General features: G+C 37.0%; 2 protein-coding genes across 2 annotated transcripts; both read right to left on the bottom strand.

The window, feature by feature from the left end:
• Window positions 1-6,970: 6,970 nt before the first annotated feature.
• LOC106094273 (cuticle protein 8-like) lies at window positions 6,971-7,674 on the bottom strand. The gene is made up of 3 exons (XM_013261476.2): window positions 7,621-7,674; window positions 7,309-7,428; window positions 6,971-7,228 (listed from the first exon to the last, which is right to left on the bottom strand). The coding sequence occupies exons 1-3, from the start codon at window positions 7,672-7,674 to the stop codon at window positions 6,971-6,973; spliced, it is 432 nt and encodes a 143-aa protein (XP_013116930.2).
• Window positions 7,675-18,317: 10,643 nt separating this feature from the next.
• On the bottom strand, window positions 18,318-24,984 carry LOC106094270 (cuticle protein 8). The gene is made up of 4 exons (XM_013261472.2): window positions 24,937-24,984; window positions 24,763-24,825; window positions 19,380-19,505; window positions 18,318-19,321 (listed from the first exon to the last, which is right to left on the bottom strand). Exons 2-4 carry the CDS (start codon window positions 24,766-24,768, stop codon window positions 19,034-19,036), a joined length of 420 nt encoding a protein of 139 aa, XP_013116926.1. The 5' UTR covers window positions 24,769-24,825; window positions 24,937-24,984; the 3' UTR covers window positions 18,318-19,033.
• Window positions 24,985-25,259: the final 275 nt, after the last annotated feature.

The raw sequence follows: 25,259 nt of genomic DNA on the forward strand, positions 1-25,259 counted from the left end.
TGGATCTAGCCAAGGGATACCATCAAATTCTAATAAGAGAACAGGACAGAGAGAAAACAGCTTTTGTGACACCTCACGGATTATATGAATTCATAAGAATGCCGTTTGGGTTAAAAAATGCCCCAGCGACATTCCAACGATTAATGAATGAAACACTAAGAGATTTCATTAATAAAACATGTGTAGTTTATCTGGACGATATACTTATTTTTAGTACTTCTCTTAAGGAACACGTTAAAGCCATAACGGACATTTTCACGGTATTGGAACGGGCAAATTTAAAAATACAAATCGACAAATGTAATTTCATGAAAAGAGAGACGGAATTTTTGGGGCATATTCTGACAAAGGAAGGACTAAAACCAAACCCCAATAAAATTAAGGTTATTCAAGAATTAGATTTACCTAAAACAGAAAAACAAATCAAAAGTTTCCTGGGATTAACGGGATATTATAGAAAATTTGTGAGAGATTATGCTAAAGTCGCACAGCCAATAACAAAATACTTAAAGAAAGGTGTAAAAATAAATTTAAGGGACCCTACATACATAGAAGCTTTTGAAAAATTAAAATCTTTAATTAGCTCTCATCCAATTTTAAGATACCCAAATTATGAAAGACAATTTACATTAACTACAGATGCGTCGAATTACGCAATCGGTGCTGTCCTGTCACAGGAGGGACATCCAATTTGTTTTGCATCAAGAACGCTTAACAATCACGAAAGAAATTATTCGGCAACGGACAAAGAATTTCTAGCAATATTATGGAGCGTTAATTATTTGAGACCATACCTCTATGGTCGAAAATTTAAAATATTTACGGATCACCAACCCATCAGATTTTTACACACAAAATATAGAGGGAAAGACATGTCACCCAGGCACCAGCGATGGCTTTTGAAATTAGGAGAATACGATTTTAATATAGAATACATAAAAGGCAAGGAAAACAAGGTGGCAGATTTTCTAAGTAGAATTGAGAAAGATAATGAAGATGATACCATTTCAGATAAGGTACAAAATTCGGAGAATAATTCAGAATTGAGAATAATAAATAATATTGAGGATGATGATGATGTATCAATGATTACAATTCATTCAGCTGATGAAAATTTACAAGATCATTTCTTTATAAAAGAAGAAATAGTGAATAAGTACAGGACACAGATTATACTTACAAATGATAAAGTTCAGGAAATAAAACATTTACATAATAAAAGGATAATTTTCATAGCGGAAAGTGATTTTCACGAAATGGGGGAAATATTTAGAAAGTATATTACCAAAGGAAAAATAGGTATATTTTCGGAAGTATCGGAGAGAAGCTATAATACTGTTCAGGAAAAACTAATAGAAATGTACTCTAATGAGAAACAAGTGGAATTTATTAAATGCACTATCAGGGCTCAAGATATAGAAACAGAAGTGGAGGCGGTGAAACAGATATCATTATATCATGTAAAAGAAAGTATGCACTCGGGCATACAGGAAACCTATAACCAAATAAAAAATAAAATTTATTACCCAAGATTAATGGAACTAATTCAATTAGTTATAAATCAATGTGAAGTTTGTCAGGAGATAAAATATGATAGAAATCCAATTAAATTGAAATTCTCATACACAGAAACACCGTCGACGAAAAACGAAATAATACATATTGACACATATGTGATTAAAAGATTTCATTTTTTGACAATAATTGATAAATTTTCTAAATTCGGTGCAGCGTATCCATTGAATGATAGAAATCATTTAACAATAATGGAGCAATTAGATGATCATTTTACAAAGGTAGGGAAGCCAAGGAAAATAATAGCCGATAATGAATTTAAAGCCACTAGACTAAAGGAATTCTTAGACAATGAAAATATAGAATTGCATCTGACCAAACCTAATAGTCACACGGGAAACGCCGACATAGAACGATTTCACAACACAATTGCGGAAAAGTTTAGGATAATGTATAAAGCAAATAAGGAAATACCGGTGAAACAATTAATTCAGAGATCAATTAGAAATTACAACGAACGATATCACTCAACTATTAAATGTACTCCTAAAGAGGTTCAACAAGGAAAAATGGATGAAAATAAAGTTAGAAAGTATTTAGAGGACAGTAAAAGAAAAATAATAGATAAAATAAATAACTCTAGAGAAGATTATAAGGAAAATAGAAAAGAAGGGTTTATAAAAAATTATAAGGCCGTCCGACATAAGGAACAACCGAAATATAAAAAGACAAAACTGGAGCGAATACATCCGTGCAATATTAAAAGACCTTTGAAATTTGCAGATTTGGACAATACTGATGATACTAATATGGATACCACAGACTAGAGGGATAATTACTACAAAATTTCTGACAGAACAAAGAGGATATATGGACATTTGCATGGGAAATCAGAAAATTGTTAATGAATCGGACATAATTTTACATATAATCAATCTTCACGAAATTGAAACAATTTTAGATGACATAACAGATAACATTATTCTAATGAAAATCGAAAACAAAGAATTACTTGAGTTAGAACTATTAGATGCCAGAAATAAATTAATGACGTTGATACCCAAACAAAATAGAAAAAGACGTGGACTAATTAACGGTATAGGAAGTATGACCAAATGGTTATTTGGGACGATGGACGATGAAGACAGACGGAACATACAAGAACATCTTCTTAATATTAATGAAATTAAGGAAAATAATAATCAACAGATTGTAATTAATGATTATTTCAATATAACTTTAAGTCATTTAAAGATGGTAATTAAGAATGATAGAAAGAAAATAGAACAAGAATTAAACTCTATAAACAAATTTTTAGAGGAAGAAAATAATAAAAGTTTATACTTAGAACAATTGACTAATATACAATTAATTAAGAATAAGATAGAGCATTTGCAAGACAATGTAATTTCTGCAAAATACGGGATTGTACACCCAAGTATTTTAACAAGTAGAGAAATAAGAAAATATGAAATAGATTATAACAAACTTAAATATATTCAGTTTGGAACAACATTTCTTAACAACTCTTATCTTGTGTTTGGAATAAAAATACCTAAACAATTTATAACAGTAAAATTAAGATTTATTGTACCAATACCAGATAATGAAAATAATGAAATAGAATCTAATATGGAAAGATTTTTTGAATTTCAAAATAAAACTTATAAATTTGAAGAGAATAAACATTTAAAAGATTTAAAGTTAAGTCATCATTGTTTAATAAAGAATAATTGTCAATTGATAAAAAATAAAGACTTTGAAATTATACAGTTAGATATAGACACAATTATAATTAAAAATGCAATAAACACGACTGTAAATCAAACTTGTAACTTTGAAAAAATTTTGTTAAATGGAAATTATTTAATTAATTTTAATAATTGTTCAGTTAGGATAAAAGATTATTATTTTTCAAATATTGCAGAAATTACAAAAGAAAGACAAATAATTGAAAATACAAACAAAACTCAAAATTTTAAACATAAGATATCGTTCGAACAAATTGAAAAAGAACATCAATACAATGTAAGAAATATCGGAAAATTAAAATACCACACTAAAATAACATATGTATGTAATATTTCTATAGTAATTGTAATAATTATTTTAATTTTCATAATCATAACAAAACATAAATATATAACTGTAAAATTAAATAAAAGAATTCAGGAGAATTCTAGTCTAAAGGGGGGAGTAGTTACGTATAATCATACTACCCCTGATAAAATTGATAAGTTCTTGGAAACAATTAGCCAATAAAACGTGTACAATTATTGCACTGTAAGCATAAGTGAATTTGACATTCTTTAGTTTGACTTTATTTTATTTTTCCAGTTAAAACTGTCTGGAGCTGAGTATACAATTATTTACAAAAGTGTGTTAATCAAATTTCATTTAAAATAAACTTATGCTAACACTGCAATAATTAATTAACAAATAATACCTGTAGAATAAGTAAATTAAAAATGTAAAAGTCAGTCTTAGTTCCATCCTCTTAGTCGCAAGTCGACGAATAAATAAATAAAAGAAAAAAAAAAAAACAATTGTTTTTTTTTTAATAAACATAATTAATCAGGTTATCTAATTCGGGCGTCCCCTACTTCGCTGTTCTTGCGGGTTCCATTACATTTAACGCTATATCATCGCGGTCGGCATAGTAGATGACCCCACTACGAGGGTAGTGTTCGTTCTTAGTTGCAATTCTTCATTTGAAATTCGGATTGAGCAGCGTATTTTAAACACTTGGATTTTGCGGATAGTCTCTTTTGTCAAGCTCTATTTGTAACACCTCGAAATATTAGGCTAATACCCCATTAAGTCTATTTATTCTTGATCTTTCCGATACTAAAACTAAAAGTCCAAAACAAACTAACTTTCTTGTGAAATTTCTCAGAAGTACTCTTTATCGACGCAGGTCGGATGGGAATGTAAAGTCGGTGAATGTTTAGATATAGCCCCCAAATGAACAGATCAACCGATTATACTTGTTGAGTATCTAGAGGGAGCATATCTCCGATTTGGCTGAATTTCAGCACTAAGTATTTGTGTTGTGACCAGCGTTAACGTTGGAAATTTTCAAAAAGAACCACAAAAAGTAGCTTTTATTGAAAAAATTGCATAATTTCTCTAAAAAGGTAAATTTCTGTAAAACCGAATCGAATATATTCCCCACTTACTAGTGGGAATGCTGTTATTTTTTCTATTTTTTAGGTAAATTTAACACCTTTTGAAACAGAAAACTTTCAGAAGATTTTGTGGGATTTTTTTAGTCAGCTATCTGCACTACGACGGAAATTATTAAGCATAAATGTTTTAATGCTAGTCCGCCAAAGGAGATGTTTTAGTACGAAAGAAAAAATAAATATTTCAAAAAGGTCATAACTGGTGACGAATGGAAACGTCCAGATGAGCCAAGACCGGAAAAGCATGTCAAATTCGTTCAAATGGGAAGGCTTTGCTCCCTGTTTTCGTCGACTGCAATGGCGTGGTGCATCATGAATTCTTGTCACAAGGTCATACAGTCAATAAGGAATACTACCCTGAAGTTTGCGCCGTTTGCGTTTAGCAATTCGTCAGAAACGCACAGAATTTTGGATAACCCAATCATGGATTCTTCACATGGTAACGCACCAGCTCACACACCAGCTTGACCAAAAACACCACCGTATTCACCGGACATGGCCCTCGTTGACTTTTGCCTTTTCCCAAAAGGGAAGACACCAATGAAAGGAAACCATTTGTCTACGACTAAGGAATAAAAGAAAATTCGAAACAGGATCTGTGGGCTATACTAAACAAGTAAAACGGTGCTAAGTTCGGCCGGCCCGAATCTTGGGAAGCCACCACCATGGATTCTGCTAACAATTTATACAAACTAAATTGAGTTGATGGGCATTAGGTTGTTCTACATACCAAACTTCTGTCGAACCAGCAAAAATGAAAGCATCGTGGAACCGAACAAGGATAATGGAGAGACCGGTTTTTATGGGAGCCATATGAGACTGATTTTGAAGATATTTGGCACAGATGTTGGAAGTCGTAATAAAACATCGCATGCAATTTCATCCAGATCGGACAAAAATTGCTGCTTCCAGGGGCTCAAGAAGTCAAATTCGAAGATCGGGAGCAATATCAGGTTATAGACCAATTTAGACCGTACTTGTTGGAAATCATCACAGAAAACTATGTGCAAAATGTTAGCCAAATCGGACAAAAATTGCGGCTTGTAGAGCTCAATAGGTCAAATCGGGAGATCGGTTTATATGGGAGTTATATCCAAATGTAAACCGATTGCAATCCCCAACGACCTGCGTCCATATTAAATATCTGTGCAAAATTTGAACCGACTAGCTTTGCACTTTCGACCGCCATCGTGATTTCGACAGACGAACGGATGGAGATGGCTAGATCGACTCAGAATGTCGGACGAACAAGAATACATAAACTCTATGGGGTGTGACTAGATTAGTATACGCCCACCCTAGGGTAGTGGATAAAAAAATGCGTTTCAGAAGTGTTTCAAGGATTGGAAAAAACAAATTTTAAGTCGATCTAGGCTTGTCCGTCCGTCCGTCTGTCTGTCGAAAGCTCGCTAACTATCGAAGGAGTAAAGCTAGGCGCTTGAAATTTTAGAAGTCAAGATCCTAGATCGGTTTATATGACAGCTATATCAAAACATGGACCGATTTGAACCATACATAGCGTAGTTGTTGGAAGTGATACTAAAATACCACATGCAAAGTTTCAGTCAAATCGAACGAGAATTGCTCCCTCTAGAGGCTGAAGAAGTCAAGACCCAAGATCGGTTTATATGACAGTTATATTAAAACATGGACCGATTTGGCCCATTTACAATCCCAACCGTCCTACACTAATAAAAAGTATTTGTGCAAAATTTTAAGCGACTAGCTTTACTTCTTCGAAAGTTAGTGCGCTTTCGACAGACAGACGGACGGACGGACAGACGGACGGACATGGCTAGATCGACTTAAAATGACATGACGATCAGGAATATATATACGTTATGGGGTCTTAGACGCATATTTCGAGGTGTTCCAAACAGAATGACAAAATAAGTATACCCCCTTTCTATGGTGGAGGGTATAAAAAGTAACCTCGAAAAAGAAAAGAAAAATTTCAGAAATTCCGTGCTCCTTACATAGTCTCTAATTGTATTTCATATCTCGCCCCTTAGTTGGTTTATCAGTTGGTTTTACATGGTATCCCATGAAAGAAACCCTTGTAATTCTTTCAAAATACAGATATTTTAACAACCTCACAAAGAAGTTTTATTTTAATTTTGTAGTAGCAGCTTTTGGCATTATTAAATTAAATTTACTTTATTTAGCAATTATTTATAAAAAAAAAACTTAAAATGTTATGAAATTTTATATACAAAGATTTGGTAAACTCAAAAATAATGGGAATTAAGTTTTAACGCTCTACTTCCTTTTCAGTAATGATCCAGTAAAGCATGGTTATATAAAGGAGCCGCGTCACCTGAGTGACCAGCAGGATCCGACTTATGAACAACAGCATTGAATCCGTGTATATCGTCCGCGTGATAGTTCACAGTACGTACTGACCCATCAGGTTCCACCAGAGAGTATTGACCTCTAACTACATCACCATCACGTTCTTCAGCCTGCGACTTGATATCTCCCGTTTGGTGATCTTTAACACCATAGTGAAAGGCGTATTTGGGATATGCCTATGATTGATGGAAATAAAAAAAAAATATCGTATTTGACTTACAAAAAGAATTTATAGCGGATAAAATTTTGGACATACTGGTTGTTCTACATGAGCTGCAATAGGTGCTGCATCCAATATTGCTGCATGTTCATAGTGGTCCCCTTCAATTGGTATGCTTTGAGAAAAAGTAACACAAAAGGCTGCAAGAATAAGGAACTTAAAAGAGAACAGAAACACATCGCACATCATATTAATTGAAATATTAAAAATTTTCATAACATCGATTAACACTAAAGTGAATACATCTACGAGTATACCATGCATCTGAGGGCTCTAGGCTAAGAAAGGTGTGGTATATCCAGAAGTCAGAAGAGAATGTATGGACAATGTCTAGGGAAATTCTCTAACGGGAAATGTGGTGCCAGAAGAGGTTGTCACTGATATGCATTCATCGGAGGCCATTTGAGAAATTGTGTCTGAGCCGAAAATCCTTTGAGCGATAAGAAGTTACGACTTCTTTAAGTCGCCAGGCCCTGATGATGTATCACCGGTTGAATTACAAGCTGTGTCTGATAGACTGGTTCCCTGGCTTAGGGAGATATTCTTTGCTTGTATCAGAATATCATAAACACCTGTGAGATGGAGGGATACGAAGCTGATTTTCATTCCGAAAGCAGGAAAACCCTACCACACGAAGGCAAAAGATTTTCCTCCTATTCTGTCTGTCATCTTTTATGCTGAAGACTCTTGAGAGGTTGATAGAAACATATCTTAGGGCAAAGATCCCTGGAGATCGCCTGTCGCGGCAGCAGTCCACTGAAACATCCCTTCACGAGCTAGTTGGCTACATAAAGGGTTCTCTCGCTGTCAAGGAATGGTAGCATTTATTGACGTTGAAAGTCCTCTCAATAATGTAAAACCGATGTCAATCATGAAGGAGTTTGAGTTTCTAGGCATCAACTCTACCGTAAGAAAGAACTTACTAAAAGATGCATTACGGCAGGCTTGGACAGGGAGTTGTGTTGGACCCTTCGATATCCTTCGTTAATTTGGACCAGATCGGTCCAGATTTGGATATAGCTGCCATATAGATCGATCCTCCGATTTATGGTCTTAGGCCCATAAAATGCGCATTTATTGTCCGATTTTGCTGAACTTTGGGACAGTGAGTTGTGTTAGGCCCTTCAACATCCTACGTCAATTTGGCACAGATCGGTCCAAATTTGGATATAGCTGTCATACAGACCTAACCTCCGATTTAGAGTCTTAAGCCCATAAAAGTCACATTCATTATCCGATTTTGCTGAAATTTGGGGCAGTGAGTTGTGTTAGGCCCTTCGACATACTTATGTAATATGGCAGAAATCGGTCCAGATTTGGATATAGCTGCCATACAGACCGATCCTCCGATTTAGGGTCTTAGGCCCATAAAAATCGCATTTATTGTCCGATGTCGCCGAAATTTGGACAGTGAGTTGTGTTAGGCCCTCCGACATTCTTCGTCAAATTGGCTCAGATCGGTTCAGATTTGGATAAAGCAGCTATATAGACCGATCTCTAGGTTTTAGGTTTTTGGCCCATTAAAAGCGTATATATTGTCCGATGTCGCCGCAATTTGGGACAGTGAGTTATGTTGGGCCCTTCGACATCCTTCTTCCATTTCACTCAGATCGGTCCAGATTAGGATATAGCTGCTATATAGACCGATCTCTCGATTTAATGTTTTGGGCCATAAAAGGCGCTTTTTTTTTTGCGTGCAATTTTTTCTTCAAGTCTAGGATAGCTGAAATGCTGCAGAGCAGAATTACAAGTTTGAATCACTTTGCAAAGAATGACTTCAAACCAGATTTTTGTCAACAGTCAAGCAGCTCTCACCGAAAGCGAACATAAAGGCTTAAGGGGGACTATAAAGCGTTCAGAAAAAAAAACTTTTACAGTCCAAAAATCTAATTATTTGTCATCAAGGGTTGGCCAGTTAAATGGATAGGGTAAAGGAGTTCCTGTTACATATCATCAGGATAGCATCACAACTATTCATTATCCTCTGTGTAGCAACTACGTCATTTTTATCCTTGTATTGTAAATATGTTGTCTTATAAATTTTTTGAAAATAAATGTATAAGTTTTGTATTGACGCGGTTGTTTTGCGCTGTAGAAATTGTGATGTTCTAGACACTGTGTGGCGGTTTTGGCTACTCAGATGCTTTTGTGTATTGAACGAACACTTGTATTCTCAATAAGATATTTTATTCGATGTATTTAATAACTGTATTATTGCTAATGGATCGTTTTATTTCTATAAATTGTAGTTGATCATTTTTTTTGCATTTATTGCGATTTTTAAGCAAAAACTTTTTTAATGATTTTTTTTTTTCACATATTTAAAAAACACAAAAAAAATAATTTATTGCCCTCTAGGAATATTTATAAACTTTTTTTTTCCAATTTAATCACTTTTATATGGTTCTTTAAAACTGAAAGCATTAATTTTTTACCTTCATTTTTTAATTTTTTTCTTTTTTATCGTTTAATGGCTCCTTAAAACTACCAACGATTCGTATCACTTGCCGGCTATTGTAAAACTATGACATGTTGGAAATGTGTCAATACTTTATATATACATTTGAAACGGCTTTTATATAAACATACCAAATAAGCAAATATTCGCTACAGCAACTTATTACTGCATCCTCCAATTACAGCATCAAACTTTTTTAATGATGGCCGTTGAAAGTTGTCCCATTCAAAGAAATATCTCCAGCATTTCTAATTCATCACTGTGCTTTGCACAATTTCGCAACAAGTTATACGCCCCGGACCAAATCTATGCTCAAACAACAATACTCGCATCTTGAAACACAGATATAATTTAAAAGTGAAATAACGCACGATGACAAATAAAAAAAAAGACTTCAACAAATGTTGGTAATTTGTCTAAATGAAAAACCTGTTGAATGACAAAATTTTAACAAACCTGGAAGAACCCTAAGAATGAAAGTTAAAACGTTTTCAACGATTAAGAAGTCATTTTTTGAAGGCGAAAGGATTCTCAAGCTAGAAAATTTGATAAAAGGAATAAGGGTTTCATATTTGTATATTTCACCACCATAGGATAGGACGAAACACCTCGAAATATCCACACGCAACCTTGTAAAATAAAATAACATGGAATCGAGGCTTCCATGAACGCCCTTCCTGATTCCATTACAAATATTTTGGAGGATTTTCAGGACAGTGAAATCCTTGTCGCTGAGGATTTCAATGTCCATAACTCGTCCTGGCTTTCCCATTCGAGTCATACGACTCCTGAGGGCCAATACGTTGAAGTTCTCGCTGCGCATAACGGTTTGCCGCAACTAGTGAACTAACCGACACATATCGCATGTGTCCAAGGGCACCAAAATAATAATCCTGACCTTTTTTTAACTTCACACCCTGAAAAGCATGAAGTATGCACCTCTTCGTAACTCCGATCACTGCATTGTTTCAGCATCTTTTTATACCCTCCACCATAGAATGGGGGTATACTAATTTCGTCATTCTGTTTGTAACTCCTCGAAATATTCGACTAAGACCCCATAAAGTATATATATTCATGATCGTCATGTCATTTTAAGTCGATCTAGCCATGTCCGTCCGACTCTTCGTCCGTCCGCCTGTCAGTCGAAAGCACGCCAACTTTCGAAGGAAGTTAAGCTAGCCGCTTCAAATTTTCCACAAATACTTTTTATTAGTGTAAGTCGGTTGGGATTGTAAATGAGCCAAATCGGTTCATGTTTTGATATAGCTGCCATATAAACCGATCTTGGGTCTTGATTTCTTGAAACTCTAGAGGGCACTATTCTCATCCGATTTGGCTGAAATTTTGCACGTAGTGTTTTGGTATCACTTCCAACAACTGTGCTAAGTATGGTTGACATCAGTTTGTAACCTGATATAGCTGTCATATAAACCGATCTGGGGTCTTGACTTCTTCAGATTTAGGGGGCGCAATTTTTATCCGATTTGGCTGTATCCGATTTGGTTCATGATCTGGTATAGCTGTCATATAAACCGATCTGGGATCTTGACTTCTTGAGCCAATAGAGCACGCAATTCTTATCCAATTTGGCTGAAATTTTGCGTGAAGTGTTTTGGTATGACTTCCAATAAATGTGCTAAGTATGGCGCAAATCGGTTCATGACCTGATATAGCTGTCATATAAACCGATCTGGGATCTTGACTTCTTGAGCATCTAGAGGGCGCTATTCTCATACGATTTGGAAGAAATTTTGTATAACGGCTTCTCTCATGACCTTCAACATACGTGTCTAATACGGTTTGAATCGATCAATAGCTTGATACAGCTCCCATATAAACCGATCTCCCAATTTTGCTTCTTGAGCCCCTACAAGGCGCAATTCTTATCCGAATGAACTGAAATGTTACACAATGACTTCAACAATGTTCAGCATTTATTTAAAATCCAAATCGGACTATAACTTGATATAGCTCCAATGGCATAACAGTTTCTATTCAATATTCTTTGTTTGCCTAAAAAGAGATATCGCGCATAGAATTCGACAAATGCGATCCATGGTGGAGGGATTCGGCCCGGCGAACTAAGCGCGCTCTTACTTGTTCGTATTCTGCTCTTCGTACTGCTTCCTCCCCAACCCCGAAGCGTTCAATATTTTTATACGAAAAAGAAAGTTGGGCTGAGCTCAATGGATTCTTTCAGCATTTTAATTGGAAGCTATGTTTTCTAAATGACGATATAAATGCTATTTCTGAAATGATTAAGAAGATCATTTTAAATGGAATGAGGACATTTATTCCAGTTAAGACTATAACGGCTAAATCAGACGACAACGCAGGTGTTCTTCGACGCTCGCTTGTCCATTACGCAACCTTATCAACCTTGCCTACCGTGCGGGAGTCTTCCCGGCGGATTGGAAGGTTTCAAACGTTCAGCCAATACCCAAGAAGGGTGAGGTAAACAACCCTGCGAGTTATCGGCCAATTGCGATGTGCTCCGCTCTAATCATCATGTCATGAGAGCATGGTCAATCACCATCTTGTGAGGTATTTAGAGTCAAATGGCCTTCTAAGCGACCAACAGTATCGGTTCCGCAGAAATCGTTCTACGGGCGACCTCATGGCACTTCTGTCGAAACGTTGGAGTCGCTCAATCCACCAGTTTGGTCAGAGAAATGCCCTGGATATCTCCAAGGCATTTAATAGGGTCTGGCACGGTGCACTACTATCAAAGCTTGTCGCATTTGGTGTCGGTAATGGCTTCGTTCGATTTATTTCGAGCTTTCTCAGAGATCGCACTATTCGAGTCGTTATAGATGGGTTCTCATCCAATGAGCATAAATTGACCGCAGGTGTACCCCAAGGCTCTGTTCTTTCTCTTTCTCCTTCTCTTTTTCTTATTTTCATCAACGATCTGTTGGGTCAGACATCGAATCCGATCTACTTATTTGCGGATGACAGTTATCTCTGTCATTAAACCCACCACCGAAGGATGGGGTATATTCATTTTGTCATTCCGTTTGCAACACATCGAAATATCCATTTCAGACCCTATAAAGAACATATATTCTTGATCAGCGTAAAAATCTAAGACGATCTAGCCATGTCCGTCCGTCTGTCTGTTGAAATCACATTACAGTCTTTAAAAATAGAGATATTGAGCTGAAATTATGCAAAGATTCTTTTTTCGGACTATATCTTGATATAGCCCCCATATATACCGATCCTCCGATTTAGGGTCTTAGGGCCATAAAAGCCACATTTATTAATTACGCCCTGATGGGTCCAGATTTGGTTATAGCTGCCACATACACCGATTTCTCGATTTAAGGTTTTGGGCCCATAAAAGGTGCCTTTATTGTCCGATGTCGCCGAAATTTGGGACAAGGAGTTAAGTTAAGCCCCTTGATATACTTCTGCAATATGGCACAGATCGGTAAAGATTTGGATATAGCTACCATATAGACCGTTCTCTCGGTTTTAGGTTTTGGGAACATAAAAGGCGCATTTATTGTTTGTTGAAATTTGGAATTTTGTTGAAATTTGGGACAGTGAGTTAAGTTAGGCTCTTCGAAGTCCTTCTTCAATTTGGCTTAGATCGGTTCAGATTTGAAGATAGCTGCCATATAGACCGATTTCTCGATTTAAGGGCTTGGGCCCACAAAATGTTCAAATATTGTCCGACTTCGCTGAAATTTGGGACAGTGCTTTGTTTTATGCTCTTCGAAATTTTTCTGCAACTTGGCCCAAATCGGTCCAGATTTGGATATAGCTGTCATGTAGACCGATTCTGTTAAGCTTTTCGACATCTTTGTCGTATATGGTCCAGTTCGGTTTATTATACCCACCACCGTAGTATTGGGGTATATTCATTTTGTCATTCCGTTTGCAACACATCGAAATATCAATTTCTGACCCTACGAAGCATATATATTTCGGATCGTAGTAAAACTCTAAGACGATTTAACGATGTTCGTGTGTCTGTCCGTCCGTCTGTTGTAATCACTCTAGATCCTTAAAAAGTTGAGATATTGAGCTGAAATTTGGCACAGATGCGTCTTTTTGGTGCAGGCTGGTTAAGTTCTTGAACGGCAAAATCGGACCATATTTGGATATAACTGCTATATAGACCGATCTGCCGATAAAGGGTCTGAAGCCCATAAAACTTTATTTTTCATTCGATTTTGCTGAAATTTGAAACAGTGAGTAGTTTTAGGCTTTCCGACATCTGACCCAAATATGGTTCAGATCGTACTATATTTAGATATAGCTGCCATATTGAACGATCTGCCGTTAAAGGGTCTAAAGCCCATAAAAGCTTTATTTATTGCCCGATTACACTGAATTTGAAACAGTGAGTAGTTTAAAGCTTCCCAACAACTGACCCAAATATGGTTCAGATCGGACTATATTTAGATATAGCTGTCATATAGACCGATCTGCCGATAAAGGGCCTAAAACCAATAAAAGCTTTATTTTTTTGCCGATTTCGCTCAAATTTGAAAAAGTGAGTATTTTCATGCCTTTAACTTCGAAACTAAATATGGCTCAGATCGGCTTATATTTAGATATCGATGCCATATAGACCGATCTGCCGATAAAGGGCAGAGCGCCATAAAAACTTTATTTTTCATTCGATTTTGTTGAAATTTGAAACGGTGAGTAGTTTAAGGCTTCCCGATAACCTACCCATATATGGTTCTACATTTAGATATAGCTACCATATAGACCGATCTCCCGATAAAGGGTCTGAAGCCCATAAAAGCATTATTTATTACCCGATTTCGCTGAAATTCGCAACAGTGGATTATTTTAACCCTCCCGACATCTGACTTTAATATGGGTCAAATCGGACTATATTTAGATATAGCTGTCATATTGACCGATCTCCCGATAAAGGGTCTGTGACCCATAAAAGCTTTATTTTTCATCCGATTTTGCTGAAATTTGAAACGGTGAGTAGTTTAGGGCTTCCCGATAACTTACCCAAATATGGGTCAGATCGAACTATATTTAGATATAGCTGCCATAAAGACGCATCTCCCGATAATGGTCTGAAGGCCATAAAAGCTTTATTTTTTATCCGATTTCGCTGAATTTTGGAATAGTGCGCAGTTTTAAGCCTCACATTCCGATCTACCGATAAGGGGTCTGAAGCCTGTAAAAGCTTTATTTATTGCCCGATTTCGCTGAAATTTGAAACAGTGAGTTTATCTGAGCCTCATGATATCCGACCTTAATATGGTTCAGATTGGTTTATAATTGGATATATCTGCCAAAAAGTTCAATAGTTTGTTCCACAAAATTGAATTGTGACTTATATTGTAGACCACTCAATGTCCGTGCCGAATTTGGGTGTTTGAGTTATCGAATTTTCACCAGATTCTGATGAAATGGAGTTTACATATATTCCCGAGTTGGTGAGTATCCAAAGTTCGGCTCGGCCGAACTTAATGCCTTTTTATTTGTTATACCCTCCACCATAAGATGGGGGGTATACTAATTTCGTCATTCTGTTTGTAACTACTCGAAATATTCGTCTGAGACCCCATAAAGTATATATATTCTTGATCGTCGTGACATTTTATGTCGATCTAGCCATGTCCGTCCGTCTGTCCGTCCGTCCGTCCGTCCGTCCGTCCGTCCGTCCGTCCGTCCGTCCGTCTGTCTGTCGAAAGCACGCTAACTTCCGAAGGAGTAAAGCTAGCCGCTTGAAATTTTGCACAAATACTTCTTATTAGTGTAGGTCGGTTGGTATTGTAAATGGGCCATATCGGTCCATGTTTTGATATAGCTGCCATATAAACCGATCTTGGGTCTTGACTTCTTGAGCCTCTAGAGTGCGCAATTCTTATCCGATTCGAATGAAATTTTGTACGGCGTGTTTTTTTATGATATCCAACAACTGTGCCAAGTATGGTTGAAATCGGTCCATAACCTGATATAGCTGCCATATAAACCGATCTTGGGTCTTGACTTCTTGAGCCTCTAGAGGGCGCAATTCTTATCCGATTGAAATGGAATTACGCACGACGTGTTTTGTTATGATATCCAACAACTGTGCTAAGTATGGTTCAAATCGGTTCATAACCTGATATAGCTGCCATATAAACCGATCTTGGGTCTTGACTTCTTGAGCCTCTAGAGTGCGCAATTCTTATCCGATTGGGATGAAATTTTGCACGACGTGTTTTCTTATGATATCCGACAATTGTGTCAAGTATGGTTTAAATCGGTCCATAACCTTATATAGCTGCCATATAAACCGATCTTGGGTCTTGACTTCTTGAGCCTCTAGAGTGCGCAATTCTTATCCGATTGAAATGAAATTTTGCACGACGTGTTTTGTTATTATATCCAACAACTGTGCCAAGTATGGTTCAAATCGGTTCATAACCTGATATAGCTGCCATATAAACCGATCTTGGGTCTTGACTTCTTGAGCCTCTAGAGGGCGCAATTCTTATCCGATTGAAATGGAATTTCGCACGACGTGTTTTGTTATAATTCCCAACAACTGTGCCAAGTATGGTTCAAATCGGTTCATAACCTGATATAGCTGTCATATAAACAGATCTGGGGATTTGACTTCTTGAGCTTCTAGAGGGCGCAATTCCTATCCGATTTGGCTGAAATTTTGCATGACGCATTTTATTTTTACTTTCAACAACTGTGTCAAATAAGGTTCAAATCGGTTCATAACCTGATATAGCTGCCATATAAACCGATCTGGGATCTTGACTTCTTGACTCCTAGAGGTCGCAGTTATTATCCGATATGCCTGAAATTTTGTACGGCGGATCCTCTCATGACCATCAACAAACGTGTTTATTATGGTCTGAATCGGTCTATAGCCGGATACAGATCCCATATAAATCGTTCTCTCTATTTTACTTCGTGAGCCCCAATGGGCGCAATTCTTATACGAATTGACTGAAATTTTACACAGGTCTCCAACATATAATTTAATTGTGGTCCGAACCGGACCATATCTTGATATCGTTTTAATAGCAGGGCAACTCTTTTCTTATATCCTTTTTTGCCTAAGAAGTGATGCCGGGAAAAGAACTCGACAAATGCGATCCATGGTGGAGGGTATATAAGATTCGGCCCGGCCGAACTTAGCACGCTTTTACTTGTTTTTGTTTAATTTTGCAAAAAAATGAACTTTTGCTATAGTATCCATCAGAAAAATATTAATCGATATTCAGTCCAAAAATTAAAATATCGCTAGTATCGATATCAATGTCCGTGCCGAATTTGGGTGTTTGAGTTATCGAATTTTCACCGAATTTTGACGAAATGGATTTTACATGTATACCCGAGGTGGTGGATATCCAAATATCCAAAACTTAACGCCTTTTGACTTGTTTTTGTTTAATTTTGCAAAAAAAAAAAAACTTTTGCTGTAGTATCCGTCGGAAAAATATCAATCGATATTCAGTCAAAAAACTAAAATATCGATAGTGTCATCGATATTATGCCAGCTCCAGCCTGTATATCATGCCACTTTGCATAAGACTACAGCATTTCAAAAATTTTCACAAATATTGTACTTTCTGTAACTTCGGTTGGCGTGAACATTGAAGAAATTTTCACCGGTGGTTATCCCCTTATTAATGCTGGCTACATTTGTGAGGCATCCTGCCATGTTAAAACTTCTCTTCAAAGAGGTGACACACTGCGACACGCCGTTCGGACTCGACTATAAAAGGGAGGCGCCGTTCAGACTCGACTATAAAAGGGAGGAGTTTAAGCCCTTATCATTGAGCTTAAACTTGAATCGGACTGCACTCATTGATATGTGATAATTTTGCCCCTGTTCCGTAGAGGAATGTTCATGGGCAAAATTTTTATTTTACATTTGTGAGGTATCCTACCATGTTAAAACTTCTCTAGCAAGTGGTGGCATCATGCGGCAGGCCATACGAACTCGGCATAAAAAAGGAGGCCCCTTATCAATTAGCTTAAACTATAGTCGGACTGCACTCACTGATATGAGAGAAGTATCCCCTGTTCTGTAATGGAATGTTTGTGGGAAATTTTGTATGAGTTGGAATTCTCAAGGGATTCGTTAAATTATTCTTCTGATTTGGCTACTTGATCATTTGAAGGCGGTGCTTTCATCTTGTGTATTCATTTTATTGATTTTTACAAATTCATCATAACTCATTTAACTTAACAAAAATATTTTGTTGTAAATTGCTTAAAAAATAATTTCTAATATATGTACAAAAAAATGGAAAAATAGTAAAAATGCAGAACAAGTCTGGGAAACGTTAGAAGATAGGAAGAGAGTAAACATTTTTAAAAGTCAGAAAAATAATACAAAGATATTTTTAAAATTATTTAAAATATAGTGAAGGCTTGAGAATTGAAACTTAAATAGTTCTTAATATTCTAATCATTTTATAAAAATAAATGCAAAATTAACTAAATTCACAGTCAGATAAAGAGGAAAATGTTTAGGTTATGGCTAACTTTTGGTAAGAGTAAGCTTAATAATGCACAGTGACCGGCTCATGTTGAAACAAAGGTTTAAAGAAAGAAGAAGAATTAAATGGAGTTAGTAAGCAAAACAAAGACTAAGCTCAGAAAACCGCAAGAGATGTCATAGCTGATTGGATAAATGGCACCACGAAATTACAAATTTTTGACATAAATGTTATGCAAAATTCCAAATGATGTTAAACTGGATCTTTATAATGAAACACCAATCATTTTGTATTGTTTTTTGAATTTTTAAAAATGATTCATTTGCTGAAAGGAGTAGCTAGGCTCACTAGATAGCAGAAAATAGAGATGAAAAACATAAATTATTTACAACAGGTTAAAGTTAAGATAGGCTTTAAGTTTGAAAAGTAATGAGATTAGGACGGTGGTTGTTTGCTACTCATTTGGCCCAATGAACCATCAATTCGTTAAAGTTTGGCGACATTACATTTACTCAGTTCGCTGAGCCCAAAACAGTTAGAAGTGACAGATTTTAGTGAGAAAAATTAAAAAAGTATTCTACCACTAATTTAAATGAAATACAATGAAATATTAAAAAAACAAAAATGGTGCAAATAAACCTATGGGGTTGAACTTAAGCCTACAAACTTTATATATATAAGCAATGCATTCGGGTTTCATAAAAAAATATTATCATTAAAATCAATACTAGTTCATACCATATTCCAGTCCATCAACAATTTCTGTGGCCCTTGTTTCTTGTACTCAACAAAAATAATAATAATAAAAAAAAACTACATAAGCTAATTAGTCACATCATATTACAAATCATTGTTCGCGATTATCCCTTTAGTAGTGGTGCAACAAATGAGCCGGAGCTGGGGCATGAGCATACACAGGTGCAGCATGAATGGCATGCACTGGTGCCGCATGCACAGCTGGTGCTGTCTTATGGACAACAGCATTAAAACCGCTATGATCATCAGCACTATAGTTGACCGTACGTACAGAGCCATCGGGTTCCACCAACGAGTATTGTCCCTTCACCACATCACCATCGCGTTCCTCAGCTTGAGATTTTATGTCACCAGTGTGAGGATCCTTTATGCCATAATTGAAGGAATATTTGGGATAAGCCTAGATAGGAAGTACAGATATTTAATGATCAAAATTTAATGCGAAATCGAAAACATACCACTGGCTCAGCATGAGCATGTACCGCCACAGGAGCATGTGCATAAATCGCTCCATGACCATAGTGTTCTAATTCAATGGGGGAAGCATAAGCTGCAGCCAATAACATGGTAAAGGCAATTAAGAGCTAATGAAAAAGAAAAAAAAATTAATTATTATTAACAAGTAAAAGCGTGCTAAATTCGGTCGGGTCGAATCTTATATACCCTCCACCATGGATCGCATTTGTCGAGTTCTTTTCCCGGAATCTCTTCTTAGGCAAAAAAAAGGATAAAAGAAAAGATTTGCTCTGCTATTAGAGCGATATCAAGATATGGTCCAGTTTGGACCACAACTAAATTATATGATGGAGACCTGTGTAAAATCTGTCAGCCAATTCGAATAAGAATTGCCCCCTTTGGGGGCTCAAGAGTAAAATAGAGAGATCGATTTATATGAGAGCTGTATCAGGCTATAGACCGATTCAGACCATAATAAACACGTATGCTAATGGACATGAGAGGATCCGTCGTAATAAATTTCAGGCAAATCGAATAATAATTGTGACCTCTACAGGCTCAAGAAGTCAAGATCCCAGATCGGTTTATATGGCAGCTATATCAGGTTATGAACCGAATTAAATAATACTTAGCACAGTTGTTGGATATCATAACAAAACACGTCGTGCAAAATATCATTCCAATCGGATAAGAATTTCGCACTCTAGAGGCTCAAGAAGTCAAGACCCCGGATCGGTTTATATGGCAGCTATATCAGATTATGAACCGATTTGACCTTCACTTGACACAGTTGTTGAAATGAAGAAGCCAAATCGGATAGGAATTGCGCCTTCTAGAAGCTCAAGAAGTCAAGTCCCCAGATCAATATATATGACAGCTATATCAGGTTATGAAGCGATTTGAGCCATACTTGGCACAGATGTTGGATATTATGTCAGAATATTTTGTGCAAAAATTCATTTCAATCGGTTAAGAATTGCGCCTTCTAGAGACTCAAGAAGTCAAGACCTAAGATCGGTGTATATGGCAGCTATATCAGGTTATGGATCGATTTGAACTATACTAAGCACAGTTGTTGGAAGTCATAGAGAAACACGTCGTGCAAAAATTCATTCCAATCGGATAAGAATTGGTTTATATGGCAGCTATATCAGGTTATACACCGATTTCAACCATACTTGGCACAGTTGTTGGAAGTCATAGAGAAACACGTCGTGCAACAATTCATTCCAATCGGATAAGAATTGTGCACTCTAGAGGCTCAAGAAGTCAAGACCCAAGATCGGTATATATGGCAGCTATATCAAAACATGGACCGATTTGAAACATACCTGGAATAGTTGTTGGATATCCTAACAAAACACGTCGTGCAAAATTTCAGTCCATTCGGATGAGAATTGAGCACTCTAGAGACTCAAGAAGTCAAGACCCAAGATCGGCTTATATGGCAGCTATATCAGGTTATGGACCGATTTGAACCATACGTGGCAAAGATGTTGGATATCATAACAAAATACGCCGTGCAAAAATTCATTCCAATCGTATGAGAATTGCGCCCTTTAGAGGCTCAAGAAGTCAAGACCCAAGATTGGTTTATATGGCAGCTATATCAGGTTATGGACCTATTTGAATCATACGTGGCAAAGATGTTGGATATCATAACAAAATACGTTGTGCAAAAATTCAATCCAATCGGATGAGAATTGCGCCCTCTAGAGGCTCAAGAAGTCAAGACCGAAGATCGGTTTATATGGCAGCTATATCAGTTACAGACCGATTTGAACCATACTTCGCACAGTTGTTGGATATCCTAACAAAATACGTCGTGCAAAATTTCATTCCAATCGGATGAGAATTGCGCACTCTAGAGACTCAAGAAGTCAAGGCGGAAGATCGGTTTATATGGCAGCTATATCAAAACATGGACCGATATGGCCCATTTATAATCCCAACCGACCTACACTAATAAGAAGTATTTGTGCAAAATTTCAAGCGGCTAGCTTTACTCCTTCGAAAGTTAGCGTGCTTTCGACAGACAGACAGACGGACGAACGGACAGACGGACGTGCAGACGGACGGACATGGCTTGATCGACCAAAAATGTCGCAACGATCAAGAATATATATACTTTATGGGGTCTCAGACGAATATTACGAGTAGTTACAAACAGAATGACGAAATTAGTATACCCCCATCCTATGGTGGAGGGTATAAAAATTGGCATAGACAATACTGTTTTAATACATATGGCTAAAAATGTAGCTGCAGTAGTAATTTAAACAAATGAAAATGGGGGTAAGATCGTATCTACGATTTCACACCAAAACACGGTCACAACACACGTCAACATACAAATTTAGCCAAATCAAAGAGGAACTCCACTAGACAGATGGTCAAAGTGTGAAATGTGGAGATCGGTATGTATGGCTATTATAAAAGTTTATTGAATGACTAGCAGACTCGTATGGCTTGGGGGGCCACTCAATGAGTTAGCCTTGAAAATATATATCGGATTCGTGTTCTACTCTAAAAACTCTCTTATTTGAGCCTAATATTGCAATAGTCAGCAAATACTTCCTATTTGGGTGGTGTTATGGGGGTGGGGTGCCCCAATAGACACTTTTCCCGAACATTGATATCAGATTGGTGCTTTACTCCCAAAGACCTTTTCATTTGAGCCCCATATTGCTATAGTCGTAAATTTGTTCCATTTTGGGGATGTTTTTTGGGGGGAGGGGGCCCCACAAAAATACTTGGTCCCATATTTGGATGTCAGATTCGAATTCTGCACTCAAATAACTTTTTTTAAGCCCCATATTCTTATGGTCAGTAAATAAGTCTTCTTTGGGGAGTGTTTTTGCAAAGGGGCAGACCCCCAGAAACGTGGCCCCACATTTGGATATAAGATTCATATTCTACTCGCAAATACCTTTCTTTTGAGTCCCATATTGTCATGGTCGGTAAATATGTCCAATTTAGGGGTGTTATGGGGTTTGGGGTAGTCCCCCAAACACTTGGTCCGACAATTGAATATTAAATACGTTTTCTTGTCCTAAATACCTTTCATTTGAGTCCAATATTGTCGTGACTGTTCTAAATATATGTTTGGTAGGCTTTGGGGTGGGGCAGCCCCCCTAGGTACCACATCCGAAATTTGGCTACCAAATTTTTACTTTTAGGGTACTATATGAGTGCACAGAAAATTTTGCTTAAATCGCACTACGCATCTCGAAGATCTGGCGTTTCTGAAAATTAAGGTAAGGGGGAGGGTCCGCCCCCCTTCAGATATCAAAAAATGTAGTACCCTATTTTCACCACGGGATCATTATGCACCATCTGTGAATTTCAAGAAAATAGGTTCAGCCGTTTCTGAGTCTATAAAGAATATACAAACAAACCAAACCACCGAAGGATGGGGTTATATTAAATTAGTCATTCCGTTTGCAACACATCAAAATGTCCATTTCCGACCCTAGAGAGTAGATCTAGATCTAGATCTAGACATGTCCGTCTGTCTGTTGAAATCACGCTACAGTCTTTAAAAATTGAGATGTTGAGCTGAAATTTTGCACAGATTCGTTCTTTGTCCACAAGCAGGTTAAGTTCGAAGATTGGCTATATCGGTATATATCTGGATATAGCACCCATATAGACCGATCGGCTGATTTGGGGTCTCAGGCCCATAAAAGCCACCTTTATTATCAGATTTTGCTGAAATTTAAGACAGTGAATTGCGTTAGGCCCTTCGATATCCCTTGTCAATTTGGCTCAGATCGGTCCTGATTTGGATATAGCTACCATATAGACCGATCCTCAGACATAGGGTCTTAGAATCATAAAAGATACTTTTATTATCCGATTTTGCTGATATTTGGGACAGTGAGTTGTGCTAGGCCCTTCGATATCCTTCGTCAATTTGGCTCAGATCGGTCCAGGCTTGGATATAGCTGCCATATAGACCGATCCTCCGATTTTGGGTCTTAGGCCCATAAAAGACACAGTTATTATCCGATTTTGCTGAAATTTGGGACAATGAGTTGTGTAAGGCCCTTCCACATTCTTCGTCAATTTGGCCCAAATCGGTCCAGATTTGGATATAGCTGCCATATAGACCGATCCTCCGATTTAGGGTCTTAGGCCCATAAAAGCCACAGTTATTATCCGATTTTCCTGAAATTTGGAACAGTGAGTTGTCTTTGGTTCTTCAATATCCTTCGTCAATTTAGCTCAGATCGGTCCAGGTTTGGATATAGCTGTCATATAGACCGATCCTCCGATTTAGGGTCTTAGGCCCCTAAAAGCCACATTGTATATCCGATTTTGCTGAAATTTGGAACAGAGCGTTAAATTAAGGCCCTTGACATACTTCTGCATTATGGCACAGATCGGTTCAGATTTGGATATAGCTGCCATATAGAGCGATCTCTCGGTTTTAGGTTTTGGGGCCATAAAAAGCGCATTTATTGTCCGATGTTGCCGAAATTTGGGACAGTGAGTTGTGTTAGGCCCTTCGACATCCTTCTTCAATTTCAGTCAGATCGGTCCAGATTTGGATGTAGCTGCCATATAGACCGATCTCTCGGTTTTAGAGGTTTTGGGGCCGTTAAAAACGCATTTATTGTCCGATGTTGCCGAAATTTGGGACAGACAGTTAAGTTAAACCCCTACACATATTTCTGCAACTTGGTCTAGATCGATCAAGATTTGCATATAGCTGCCATATAGACCGATATGTCGATTTGAAGTCTTGACCCCAAAAAAAGGCGCATTTATAATTCGATTTAACTGAAATTTGACACATTGACATATGGTAGGCTTTTCGACATCCATGTTGTATATGGTTCATATCGGTTTATTTTTAGATATAGCTAAGTAGCTATAGCTTATAGCTATATACATATATAAAGACCAATATTTTGTTACACACAGTTGAACAATGGCTTGTACTTATTAGTATTTGATCTAAACCGGATCCTATTTCGATATAACTGCTATTGGACATAAGGTATGCAATTTTCACCGAATTTTAATAAAAGGTGGTTTTCATATATACCCGAGGTAGTGGGTATCCAAAGTTCGGCCCGGCCGAACTTAACGCCTACTTGTTTTATATTCAGTAGCTGGATAAGACCGAAGAAAAGTATCATTGTTGTGGTATAACTCTCATTGGACTTTGGTTTTGTTTATGCTCTGATTTGAAGTTCACAATATATAAAACACACTTTAGTCACAATTCCAACATAACTTCCAATTTTAAATAGATTTTTATCATATTTCCATATGTGTCCTTTTTGTTTTAACACTAAATTCCTTAAAAGGATCTCTATTTCTTTGCAGATCAAAACAGTTCATACGGTTTTTTGTATTTACAGATTCATGTAATACCTTCATATTGTAATTTTATTCCTCTTGGTATCACAATATAACGAAAAGGACCCGCACTGCGATCTGTAAATGACACAACAGAAAATTTTTATATTTTTGGTTATTTTTTTCTTATTTCAACACGTTGTTGTGGTTAAATCTGTTTTCTTTTATTTTTTTGACAGTGGCACCAACCGTTTGCAAGAAAATGTTAAACTGATGCCTATTCCCAATGACCAAAACTCTTTATATACGTTGCAATTGCTTAAAACACAATGCAACGGTTGCTGCGATTTTACAGCGTCGGCGGCAACAATTGCGGCATCTGAATCTGCCCCAAACCTTTGAAGTGTGTTTGAATTTCTGCAGACTGCGCATTTTCGCAGACACAGCTCAAAAGATGCAAAAGCCCCACACAGCCCCAGAAGCCCAGCATCAGGCACCGAAGCCAGAGACTATCAAATTCTATGCTCACATATCTGTGGGTATGTACTCGTGTAATGCATCGCAGTGCTTAC

The sequence above is a fragment of the Stomoxys calcitrans genome, chromosome 1 (genome assembly GCF_963082655.1).
Source record: "Stomoxys calcitrans chromosome 1, idStoCalc2.1, whole genome shotgun sequence".
In the NCBI taxonomy this organism is placed as follows: Eukaryota; Metazoa; Arthropoda; class Insecta; order Diptera; family Muscidae; genus Stomoxys; species Stomoxys calcitrans.

What these genes read in the sequence shown, in the direction of transcription:
- LOC106094273 (XM_013261476.2), bottom strand. Translation starts at nt 7,674, where the DNA reads ATGGCCTCCGATGAATGCATATCAGTGACAACCTCTTCTGGCACCACA. An exon ending in CTTCTGGCACCACATTTCCC is followed by an intron (nt 7,429 to 7,620) that starts GTTAGAGAATTT and finishes TTCTCTTTTAAG; the next exon opens with TTCCTTATTCTTGCAGCCTT. An exon ending in CAGCTCATGTAGAACAACCA is followed by an intron (nt 7,229 to 7,308) that starts GTATGTCCAAAA and finishes CATCAATCATAG; the next exon opens with GCATATCCCAAATACGCCTT.
- LOC106094270 (XM_013261472.2), bottom strand. An exon ending in ATGCTCATGCTGAGCCAGTG is followed by an intron (nt 19,322 to 19,379) that starts GTATGTTTTCGA and finishes CTTCCTATCTAG; the next exon opens with GCTTATCCCAAATATTCCTT.